Here is a 12,974-nt window from a genome sequence, read left to right as displayed (position 1 = left end):
CTTTCTCTGGTCACTTAAGACAATAATGCCATGTGTGCAGAACAGCCTCTAGGGTTACCTTGGCTCCCGTCATCCCATCCTGGAAGCATCAGCAGGAATGGGTTTTCACCGATGTAGTGAGAGTTTTGTGAATAGCACCTCAAACAGTAGAGGGCTCTGCATTTTCAAAGCACATTTCACATGGGATGTGACCTTGTGAACCCTGAGTAGGGCAGGGAGTATCAGGGAAAGCATTGTGGTGCTTGCTGCAGAATCACCCTTGTGACTCATCAAGGAACCTTACTGGGGGGTGTTTCCTACACAGACCTTCTCCTAACCTGACTTTGTAAGATTAGTCAAAGGTGCTGTGACTGTCAACTTGATGAGATCTGGAATCAGCTAGGAGACAAATCTCTGGGCATGTCTGTAAGGGAGTTTCTAGATCAGGTTAACTGAGGTGAGAAAACTCGCCTTAGCTGTAGGTAACACCATCCCATGGGCTGGGGTCCTAGACTGAATGAAAAGGAGACAGTGAGCTAAGCGCCAGAATTCCTCTCGCGTTTCTGTCTGTGGGTGCGGTGTGACCAGCTGTCTCAAGCTTTTGCCCCAGAATAATGGACTATGTCCTCAAACCGTGAACCAAAATAACCCCTTCCTTCCTTAAGTTTGTCAGGTATTTTGTCATAACAAAGAGAAAAGTAACGAACACAGGTACATTATGAAGGCTGAGCTAGAGACTGGGCATGCCAGGGCCTCCAGCCACTGCAAATGAACTCCAGACGCATGCGCCACCTTGTGTGTCTGGCTTATGTGGATACTGGGGAATCAAACCTGGGGCCTTTGGCTTTGCAGGCAAGCACCTTAACCACTAAGCTGTCTCTCCAGCCCCCTAGCCTATTTCTTAATTGCCTACCATTTTACCAAATCCATGGAGCCAAACATGATCTTAAATGATTTACTTTCATTCCTTGCCCATATTTCCCCTGAAGTCTTGAACTAAAATAAAAACTTCTTGCCAGTTATTTGGTCACAGCAAAAAAGAAAAGTAACTATGAGCCTGTGATCCTGAAGTGGTAATTCATTGTATATGCTCATCTTCCTCCTAAGGATCTGTTTCACCCAGCAGAGTTTTGGCACAATCTATAAATGTGGTTTGCCCATTTTGTCACAAGAGCAGGGTACTGAAGAAGATGGTTAGGGTCCCATGATAGGTGATACCTATTCACTGGTCTCTGTAGGTAGGGAGATAGTTACACAAACAGGAAATGCATGCAGTGTCTACCTAAGCCTATGATGAAGATTAATTTGGTAGCATATGAAAAACACTTAGAACTGTGGGCATCTGAGACAAGGTTGTAAGCATGGCACATGTTAATATTTCCAAACCCCAGCACATAGAAGGCTAAGGTAGAAAGGGTGTCTATGAGCTTGAGGCCAACCTGGGGCTGCAGAGTGAGTTCCAGATCACCCTGTTACCCTGGACTAGAGTGAGACCCTACCTCAAATGAGTGTGTGTGTATGTGTGTTTCTAAAGTCAGATAATTCCAGGACTGTGAGGTACCAAAAGCTACAAGATCCTCCCAGAATGCCCTGGGAACTGGTCTGTCTATAACCTTGCTAAATGTGGACCATCTCAGGAAGCTTAGTGACACTGTCACTGTTTGCGGTTTGTTTTGCAGTGCTGGGCATGGAATCCAGAGCCTGGCACATGCTGAGCAAGGGTTGTATGGCTGCTGAGCCACATCCCCAACATTTGAGGAGGTTTGTTATATATTTTGGGTTTTGTTTGTTTGTTTGTTTTTCCAAGGTAGGGTCTCACTAATTCAGGCTGACCTGGAATTCACTATGTAGTCTCAGGGTACCTCAAACTCACAGCAGTCCTCCTACCTCTGCCTCCCAAATGCTGGGATTAAAGGTGTGTGCCACCATGCCCTCCTGTTTGTTTGTTTTTAAAATAGCATAAAAGGTAGTGCGTTTCATATGGCACTTTTAAACACGCTTTTCTTTTTTCCTTCTTGATCCTCACTCCCCACATCCTTCTCTCTTCCCACCTCCTCCCACTATTTCCCTTCCTCCCCAGTCAATCCTCCTTCTGCTTTCCTGTTGTAGTATTATAATACCCCTTTCCCCCAGCATTAAAATCAACATTTCCTCTCCCAAGGTCCCTTTCTTGTTCCTTGCCCCCCACATCTATGCATACACATAAAACTTAAAATCTAGGCTCTATACCTGACAGACAATGGGCACTATTGTCTCTCCCTGAATCTCCACAGCTCTTGAATATTGGGCACAGCCCAGACCAGCTTCAACTTGCAATCTTCCTGCCTCTGCTTTCTGAGTGCTGAGACTATAGGCCTGTCACAGCACGCCAGGCCAGACATGTTCATTCCTAATAATTCGTGCACGAAGTTGTTTTCTTTCCCTTGTGGCAAACCTAACAGACTGGCATGTTTTATGAGAGAGAGGAAGAGAGAGAGAGAAAAAATTAGCACAGCAGGGCCTCTAGCCACTGTAATCAAACTCCAGACACGTGTGCCACCTTGTGCCCGTGTGCAACATTGTGCATGTGTCACCTTGTACATCTGGCTTACGTGGGATCTGGGGAGTCAAAATGAGCCCTTAGGCTTCACAGGCAAGCGCCTTAACCACTAAGCTATCACTGCAACCCCACAATGCTTTTGAAGAAATTATATAAAATTACCATTAGCCTGTGTGTTTAAGGTTCATGTGGAACATATACCCCAGAGTGCTCAAGGGTTCCTCCTTACAGCTTAAACCATCCAGCAACAGTGGTCACACCTCACCCTACTTGGTGTGCCAGAGCCAGTTTACGGGACCACTAATCTTCCCAAGGCCATCTCTCAGTGACAGATGAGGGAGGTAAGACTGGTGGTGTTAAGTCACTTATAGAGAGGAATAGGGTGCAAGTGGATTTCAACCTAGTCTTGGCTTCTGCCCTGTGCGGATGTTGCACAGTTGGAAAGGATGTGGTTTTCTAGCAGTGACATGTGTATAGACATCACAGCAGAGCCTAACAGATGTTCCTTTAGTGGCCCCTGGGTTTCTGTCGCAGACCCCTTCCCGACGCCTTTCCTAAGTGGGCTGTGCAGGAACCTCAGTGTGACATGCCCTGGGACCCACAGCGCTGACACCCACAGTCTTCCAGTCCCTGAGGCCACTGTCCTGAGAGCAGGAAGTAAGGTGGGAGGCATTCACTAAGTGGCACTCATAGCATTCGGCGGCACGTGGTGGATGCATTGTGTCCAGCAGCTGCACCTCGATGGCCACTGTACCAAGTTGGGCATGTGTGACGTTCTGGGCTTCTCCTGGCACCCTTCAGCTCACATCTGCCTCTCACCCTCCTTCCACCACAGATCCTGGCGCCCCTGTGAAATTGCCTTGTCTGCCAGTGAAACTGTCGCCTCCGCTACCTCCAAAGAAAGTCATGATCTGTATGCCCGTAGGCGGACCAGAGCTCACCCTGGCATCCTACGCTGCCCAGAAGAGCAGCCAGCAGAGCCTGGCCCAGCACCACCACACCGTCCTGCCATCCCAGATCCAGCACCAGCTGCAATACGGCAGCCACGGCCAGCACCTTCCCTCCTCCACCGGCACCCTCCCCATGCACCCCTCGGGCTGCAGGATGATCGACGAGCTGAACAAGACACTTGCCATGACCATGCAGAGACTTGAGAGGTAATGGGGGCACAATGAGGAGAGAGGGGTTCGCCTGTGGCGGGGAGGCAGGTTGGGAACTTAGATTGGGATTATAGAGGCTATACAAGGGCTCATCTCCCCTGGAGGAAAATAAAAAGCTTGCAAGTAAAATCAAACTAAAACCTGAATATCAAGGAGCAGATGACTAAAAATGATATTACCATTTGTCAAGCAGAGTAGTCACATTTGGTAACATACACACATATATGTGTTTTAGATATATTCATATATGTTATACATATATGTTACTACTATATATAACTAACATATATATACTTAACATATATATACTCATATAATATATATGTTTTGTATAATTGTGTGTGTGTGTGTGTGTATGTATATATATATATATATATATATATATATATATATATATATATATGGTGTTACGCAGACTAGGATAGAGAAGTATCTTTAAACATTACCATTTTGTAAAAAGATGCACTTGAAAAATAGAGTTTTCCCCAGGACAGGGAAATAGCAAGAAAGTACTTTTATATTTCATATGTGGTGTACTTTTGATTTTGTGAATGCTCTATGATGTTGAAAAAAAAAACATTTAAATGTAAAGTAACCAGCCAGGGGGAGGGGGAACTGGGAAGATGGCACAGCAGTTAAAGGTGCTTGCTTGCAAAGCCTGTCTGCCGGGGTTCAATTCCCAAATCACCCATGTAAGCCAGATACATAATTGTAACATAAGTGTCTGATGTTCATCCACAGCTGCAAGACACCCTGGTGCATGTATGCGCTTGTGCACGCGCACACACGCACACAAATAAATAAATTCTTTAAAATTCTACAGCTGAGAAAAATGCTAATACGTGTAAAACAAGAGAAGTGCTGGCAGGATGGACTGGCGGCTGGGAGGGGTACGGAGAGGCAGCCCTGTCCTGTGAAGGAAGACAAGAGCACTGGAGGCAGATGAGAGGCCTGCGAGCCTCCAGCATTTGCCAACCGCTGGTACAGCGCCACGCACCCACACACTGACTCAAAAACATCCCTGGGAGACCAGCCCCCTCCCTGGGCAGATCTGCAATCCCACCTCTGCCATCTCTTACACTGATTCTGGATTGTTCTTATATGTGTATACGTGTGTCTCAGTGCCACCACCAGCTCACTTTGTTCCCAAGAAATGTGTGGGCATCCCAACGTGCCTCCAAGACACACTGAATGACTAGACAGGACAGGGCGAAAGTGTTTCCATCTGAGGTAAAGGGACTTGCCTGAGCTGGGACCCTGAATATGTGCCCCAGGGGAGTGATGGCTGTTCAATGGGATGTAAACATGGGAAAAAATGCAACCTGCGAGGCCCAGTGGACAGCCACAGTAGAAAGCCAAACATATACAAAACGAGCTCAGGTGAGAGCTCAGGGCTCGGCCGCCCTGCCTTCCAGCCAAGTCCTGTGTGTTTGGGAAATGGTTCGATCCTCGGGAAGCTGCTGCTTCTAGGAATTCTTACTCGATTACTTTCTCTTAATACCTACTCTCCCTGCCAAAGAAAATACAAAATTTAATTTGGCCCGTTGCCATTGTTTTCAACTATTGTTATTGTTAATGAGAACAGGTAACATCTTTAATGTAACACACATACACACAGACACCGTCTTTGTATTCTTCATTGGATTTAATGCTTACCTAGCCTAGGGACTGAGTAAAGAAGAAACTACAAATGATTGAGGAAATTCACCAATGCTACCTACTCAAATAATGCTTCACAAACTACTTGTCACCCAGATTATCTACACCCACAGTATAGACATCGAGAACACATCTTCATACTATATATACCTTTATAGCAACTAGACAAAACAATGTTATGTTTGTTGAACCTTGTGATTTAAAAGGGTTTCAGCTTTTGAAAATTTTTCATTACATTTTACAAATGCATCTGTGATGGATTACAAAGTAAATGAAATACACATTAAAGACTGTTGTTTCTAGATAGCTATTTGAAAAGCGCTGCCATATATATATATATATATATATATATATATATATATATATATATATGTAATTGAGTTCAAGAGCCAGGCCTTCAAGCCTGAATCTTTCTACCCCAAGTCCATAACTCTTACACTGTAGCTGCCTCCTAAAGATAGGTATTAATCAACAGGATTTTGTCCCCTGCTGAGACTACGCAGGGTTTTATGTCTCTTGTGAGCTTTTCTCATCTAACGACACTTAGAAAAGCATATTAGGATATTGATAAATTTGTTTCACCTTAACTCATGCCATTTAATGATGTCTATGGGTATTTGTGGAATAGTTCTGAGTTGTTCTTTTGGACCTACACTGGGTTGAGCTCTTTACTGAAATGACGGGAAATGATGGGCTAGAGAAGATGGCACGGTAGGCTGCTGGCGACTGAGCCGAAGTTATGCCCGCACGTCGTGTCTCCCTTGCCGCATGCTTACTTCCTGTTTCACCTCTCATTCGGGTGAAAGTGTAGGGTTTTCCTAGCAGGGCAGCCAGGGCATAAAGAATGAATGTATGTATCACTTTGACAAGATCACCCACCCAGAAAAACAGAGGCCTCTTCCCAAACAAATAAAAATTGAACAGATTTTTCTGAGAATCCACATGGTCTCAAAGATGTCCTAGAAGAGTTTAACAGCAGATCAGGGGCTAGAGAGATGGCGTAGCAGTTAAGGCATTTACTGCAAAGCTGAAGGACCCAGGTTCAATTCCCCAGGACCCACATAAGCCAGATGCATAAGGGGCGTGTGCATCTGGAATTCATTTGCAATGGCTGGAGGCCCTAGTGTCCCATTTCCCCCCCTCTCCCTCCCTTTCTTTCTCATAAATAAATAAAATAATACTTTTTTTAAAAGAGCAGATCAGGGCCAAAGCCACTTGTTCATGTAGTGAGGGGAGCTGGTCACTGTCCGGGGTAATGTTGCTCGTCTTTTCACCACCTGAAACCTAATATGAAGCCATTCATCTGACCAAGTTCCACACTGAAAGAATTCTTTTTTTTTTTTTTAAAGGTAACAGAAGATTTTTTTTTAATTTTTTATTTATTTATTTGAGAGCGACAGACACAGAGAGAAAGACAGAGAGAGAGAGAGAGAGAGAGAATGGGTGCGCCAGGGCTTCCAGCCTCTGCAAACGAACTCCAGACACGTGTGCCCCCTTGTGCATCTGGCTAACGTGGGACCTGGGGAACCGAGCCTCGAACCGGGGTCCTTAGGCTTCACAGGCAAGCACTTAACCGCTAAGCCATTTCTCCAGCCCCTGAAAGAATTCTTTTCCCATTCTCCTGACAATTTCCAGTGACCTCACACAACACTGCTCAGGGTAAGAAGCATTACTAAACACACTACTATGACACTATACCAATAAGAGTCTTAGACACCCCCCACATTTGTATTGTCACTGTCCCTAAGTCGTGTAGGATATCTCCTGTACAGCACCAGTCTAGATTGGAGTTAGATCCTCATGAATACATGGTGGGCAGTGGGAAAATGGGGCATACATTCTCGTAAATAGTCAGCTTGTCATTGAAGGGGAACTTGAAGATTATCCAGACAGTTACTGTCTAATCTCTGCTTGGGGAACCCCACTTGGCTCCAGGACTGCTCTATCATAGAGAAGGTCTATCCAACTCTTTTGAATTTCTTTCTAACATTAACTTAAAGGCTTTCCCTGTTGTAACTTGTACTTCCCCAGTCTTATTTTTAAGCTTCTTTTCATGAGGGCTTTCAAATAATTAAAGTTATTGTGTTAGTTACCTTTTCGTTGCTGATACAAAATACCTCACCCCCAAAAAAATCAGTTTAACAGAGGGAATGTTTGTAAAGTACAGACCATCATTGTAATAAGGCATGGTGGCAAGAGCTTGAGGTGGCTGGTCACATTCAGTCTGTGGTGAGGAAGCAGAGAGCTGAATGCTGCTGCTCAACCAGCTCTCTCCTTTTAACATAGTCCAGGATGCTGGCTGTGCAGTGGGATGGTCAACCATTCAAGTAGGTCTATCCACCTCAATTAACCTAATCAAGATAATCCCTCACTGACATGCCCAAGGCTAGCCTAATCTAGATAATTCCAGATGATTTTAGGTCCTGCCAAGTTAATAGTCAAAACATCACAGTCACCCTGTTGTTTACCTGACTTCTTACCTTCTTCTGTATGCTCCTATGAGATGACCCTCATCTGCACTCACTTGTAAGAAGAAACTTTGAGTCACTGCCCATCTGATCTTGTGCTGGAAAATGCCATGTATGTATTTATGGTTTGGGGTCACCACATGGCAGGGAGGGGTACAGAATGCAAGAACTAGAGACCAGAGGAAAGGAGTGTGAAGAATTTGTATTTATCTGAAGTCCCAAAGAGGGCTCATATTTACACTACCTCATAACCAAGTGCATGGGTTCTGGAATGTAACACCACTATTTGGATCTCAGGTACTGTTCAGTTGTTGTGTGACCCAAAGCTTGTTACATAACCTCTCTTGAGCTTTCATTCCTCATCCGTAAAACAGATAGTAATAATAGCAACAGCCTCATTAGGGTTCTTTGTGAGGATCAAATAAGTTAATCAATCCAAATCAGTCAGGTCAGTGCATGACACATCATAAACGTCCAATAAAATGGCAGTGAACATTAAGTCAAATTATAGGATTCATAAAATTTCTCTTCTGTGTCCTTAAAAGGCACAAAACATTGTGACTGGGTTTGAGCCAATCTTGGTGGAGGGTTTGTTTGTTTGTGCCAGTTTCTTCAAATTTGATGATCTTTATTTCTCTCCACTATTGATTTATGTTTTTTTGAAAGGTGAGATTTTATCATTTTAAATGTTATCTGGGCTTTTTCATGTTTAATATCTGCAGTAAATTCTGTGATCTACTTGGCACCCATTCTGGAACTCAGACATTAAATTCTAGCCACTCATGCTGTCTCTGAGGTTAATTGTTCATTCTGTCCCTGCTCTCACTGCCCATTGGCAAAATAAAATGGGAACCCTTGTTGACCCTGAAGGAATTTTAGAACGATTCTCAAGGAACTGAACTTTAAAGAAACCTTTCCCTTCTTCATTAAAGGCAGCTTCATGCTTGCAATAGCTCAGACAAAAAGCCCAAGGTGACCCTTGACACCTTTTTTGCTTCTTGAACCCCTGGCTTGTCCACTTCCCTCTGTTCCTGCTGCCCTCCAGCCCAGACCTCCAGTTCCCTAGCCTGTGTTGCTTCAGTCCCTCCTGTCCATCTCTTGTCCCTCTCCTGCTCCTTCACAGCATCCCCGAACAATGCCCAAAGAGATTATGGGTACATAAACCAGTTCATAGCTAGACGTGTTTGCCAGGGCTGCCATTACAGAGTACCATAGACTGGGTGACTTAACAACACAGATGTATCCTGTCATAGTTCTAGAAGCCAAGATCAGGATGCCACCCATCTGGCAAGAGTCTTGATGCTGTGCCACCCCGTGGTGGCAGGTTGAAGGTGTGAGAGAGGGCAAGGGTGAGAAATGAGGCACAACTTGCTTTTATAACAGATGCACTTTCATTGTACTGAACCCTCTCTTTAATAATGACATTAATGTGTCATGCAGGCAGCACCCTCATGAACTAACCACCTCTCTCGACACTATTGCATGTAGAGATTAATCTCCAGTGCATTAATTTTGGGGGAAATGCATTCAAACCATAGTAACCAAGTCATGGAAACAACTTATTGTTGAATACCTCTTCTGGACCAGGCTTTGTGCCTGACACTGGGGATAGAACCCTTGCAGCAAATATGCTCGAAGTCTCCCCTGGGAAAAGGCCTGAGTGTGTCAGTCCTACAAAGAACACAGAGGAGAGGAGTTTGAATAGGGTGTCAAGTGGCCACTCCTAGGGGCACTCACAGTGGCCTCTGACTGCTGAAAGAAGGCAAGACCAAATGAAGCTGGAGAATGAGAATGAGCATATGTCATCCTGGTTACTTCAGGAGAGCTAGCAATACATTGTCTCCAAATGAGTGAAGCGGAATTTTAGTCAGAAAAGGAAAGAAACTGACAATGACTCTTCGGGTTTTAAAAGACTCATAGAAAATGAGAAGAATAGAGTAATGACAGAAGATTATAGTCATATATAAGGAAGAATTTCAAAACCATTGGCAAGAACACTGAAAGTCTTTCAGGAAAGTTAGAGCGAGCAAGATTAGGGAAGCAAAAAATAGGAAGATTACAGGTTTGAAACCATCCTTACTACATGATGAGAGCTTGTCTTGCAAAAGGAAGGAAGAAGATGAAAGGAGAGAAAGAAGGTAGAAAGGGAAGAAAAGAAAAAATGAAGAAGTGAAATGCTTTTTTGGGCCAGCAGCAGTCCCAGAGAGCTTAATTCTGAAATTATGCAAAGAAAAATCCAGAAAATCCCTACCGGTTAGGTAATATACCTGTTCAATTCCATAATTTCACATTAAATGTTGAAAAATATATTGAAAAAAGTTGTTAACTTTAATTTGAGCTGGGCGTGGGGGCATGGTGACGCACACCCTCCTTTAATACTAGCACTTGGTAGGCAGAGGTAAGAGGATTGCCATGGGCTTGACAGCAACCTGAGACTACACAGTGAGTTCCAGGTACCCTCGGTTGTAGTGAAACCCCACCTCAAGAGAGAGAGAGAGAGAGAGAGAGAGAGAGAGAGAGAGAGAGAGAGAGAAAGGGAGACTGCCTTCTCAGAAATAGAATGACTTTACCTCAGTTTGAGTATTAGGTATACATGTGTTTTAACACAGACATACCAGAACAATTATAGTCAACCTGCCCTAGGAAGTTTCCAGAATCATCTTGAATTTTTAATGTCTGTGGAGCACTGAATGCCAGCCATTGTGACAGACAATAACAAAAGGTAGTCTTTCCTTAAAATAATATTAATAACTGTATATATATATATATATATATATATATATATATATATACACACACACACACACACACACACACACACAGAGAGAGAGAGAGAGAGAGAGAGAGAATGTTGTCCGATTGTAACATCTCTCTTTACACTTACAAATTAGCTAGGGATAGGACTCTTACTTGTCAATAATATTGAAAAGGGAGTCATTTTTATATCGGACAAAAAAAAATGAAATGAAGCCCCAAAATTCCTTGCAGTTTCTAAAACTTTATTATCCCATGAATATTTTTAAGCCTTTCAAATACCCAGTTTGACTCATAATCCAAGGACAAATCCGTTTCGTGGTGACAATTACTTTTCCTGGTGTTTTCTCAAGGGTCACAGGAAATTCTAAACAATAATGCTTGGTCCTGAACTCAGTGGTTCCCAGGGTTTCTGACAGTCTGACGTACTCACTGCACTGACTTACACTTGTAATGTCTCACCTGCAAATCGCAGTGCTTCATGCTAATAAGCAGAATGAGTTTTTGCCCTAGTAAATGAAATTCTGAAGGACTCCGTTGCTCACTTCCAAATCGGTGTGGGTTTGAGCTTCAGTGTTTTGTCCATCTCACAACAAACAGCATCCCTTGCTCCATGAAATATGTTTCTCAGGGAAAGTTCCCCTTTTCCGTGGAATACCATGTCTTCAGGATCTCATGCAGTTCTAGTGAAACATTTGTCCCTGCTTCCTGAAAGCCAGATTTATCAACTTTCTATTTTAGGTTAGTTCTTTTCTTTAAAACGACTATAAATGTTGCTATATGAACATGTTGCATATAGGTCATATTCCCATCTGGTCATCAGCTTATACTTTTACATCCCCTCCACCCCCCCCCCCCCCCGTTCCACTGAGGGCCCTTCTCGGGGGGGGGGTTATTGGTAGTCACGGTGAGGTCACGAATGCACCGCTCGGTCTCTGTGGGGAAGGGGAGTAATGCCTCAGGGCTCTCCTGCCCCCTCCACAGTAGGTATATGTAATCTTTCTGGGCTCTCTTCTGCAATGTCCCCTGAGCCTGACTCTAAGTCTCCTTTAGTGTTCAACTCTCTGTATCCTCTGATATTCTACTTTGATGAGTTTTTGGGCTCCTTGGCGTCTATCTACCTCCATCTTCCTGGAGGAGGTCCTCAGGCTAGCAGTGAGAGCAGCACTCATGTTGAAGTTCATTCTCTGACTTGATGGCATATAGGTATCCTGTTTAAGCTCCACTCACTCATATAGTCTTTCTGTTTTGTTAGTCAGTGCTGGGTGTGATATGATCTCAGCACAAGGTTATCTTGTGAGCAAGACCTAGCTTCCAGAAAGTTACCACAGCAGCATCTATATTTCACATCACCAACTGGGAAAACCAAAACAACCTCCAGATAGTACCACAATGCCTTTCCTACTGGCAGCGTTCCCAGAAAGGGCCCATGTGACCTCTTCAAATGCAACATTGGTACTGATGCCCAGGAATTTGCAGCTGCCGCTGCACTGACAGGAACCCCTGAATCCTGTGATGTAGGCTCCTGACGCCTCAAGACGTCTCAGGCTGGCATCCCAGGGGCTAAAGCAACACTGATGTTACAGGGATCCACCGGTGAGTTACTGACTCCTTCTTGGGTTCCTGAGGAGTTACCCATGTGATACAAGAGCTCCAAACTAGCTCTGGGAGTTTTTCTCATTACATCACCCATCTCAGTGGTGCGCCAGTGACCCGAAAGTCACTGCACATCTCCTAGAGTCACTGCTAAACTCCCTGAGGACAAGCTGACGTAGGTAGTCTATTTTAGACTGTTCGTGTAAGCATTAAGCACTTAGTGTGTTTTGAATTCTTTCTTTGAGAGAGAGAGAGAGAATGGGTGTCCAGGTCTTTTCAGCTGCTGTGAATGAACTCCAGACGCATGCAGCCCCTGGTGCGCATGTGCAACACTGCATGCGTGCATCGCTTTGGCATCTGGCTACATGGGACCTGGGGATTCGAACAAGCATTCTCAAGCACCTTAACCACTGAGCCATCTCTCCAGCCCTGTTTTGAAATCTGAATTCAAATGGACTTCAGTACATGAGGCTTGTTCTCACAGTTCCTGTTTCCATGGACCGACTGTGAAAACCACAGGGAACCTTAAGGCATCCTGTCCTTCCTCCTCCATGGAGCCTTCCCTAATTGTTAATGAGGTGTTCCAGAAAATGCGAAACACTAACGTTTTTAAATGAACTCATCTAAGCTTACAGCACCTGTAAGTGGTAGATTCTATTGTCATCTCCCCATTTTAAAGAGGAAAACCCCAAGAAATGTATGTTCAAGGTCTCACACTGAGGGAAACAGGCATTGCTGAGCTCAGACGCAAGGACTAGGACCTGATCCCCCACTAGGACTTTAAAAGAGTAGCAAAGCCCTTACTGCCCAGGGCAGGCA

The 12,974-nt window shown here is 44.3% G+C and overlaps 1 protein-coding gene across 10 annotated transcripts in view; it reads left to right on the top strand.

Annotated features, from left to right (window-relative positions):
- Positions 1-12,974, top strand: part of Phactr1 (phosphatase and actin regulator 1) — a 541,488-nt gene that overhangs the window by 460,946 nt on the left and 67,568 nt on the right. For 8 of the 10 annotated variants that reach the window (XM_045136633.1, XM_045136632.1, XM_045136631.1 and 5 more), the window contains one exon: positions 3,354-3,675. In XM_045136633.1, the coding sequence (XP_044992568.1) occupies positions 3,354-3,675 (322 nt within the window). The remainder of the gene's footprint in view (positions 1-3,353; positions 3,676-12,974) is intronic. The other 2 variants (XM_045136638.1, XM_045136634.1) reach the window with 1 other exon arrangement.

This window comes from Jaculus jaculus, chromosome 17 (genome assembly GCF_020740685.1).
Source record: "Jaculus jaculus isolate mJacJac1 chromosome 17, mJacJac1.mat.Y.cur, whole genome shotgun sequence".
In the NCBI taxonomy this organism is placed as follows: domain Eukaryota; kingdom Metazoa; phylum Chordata; class Mammalia; order Rodentia; family Dipodidae; genus Jaculus; species Jaculus jaculus.
Note: the sequence above shows the minus strand (reverse complement) of the source record. Positions and strands in the feature narration are given on the sequence as shown.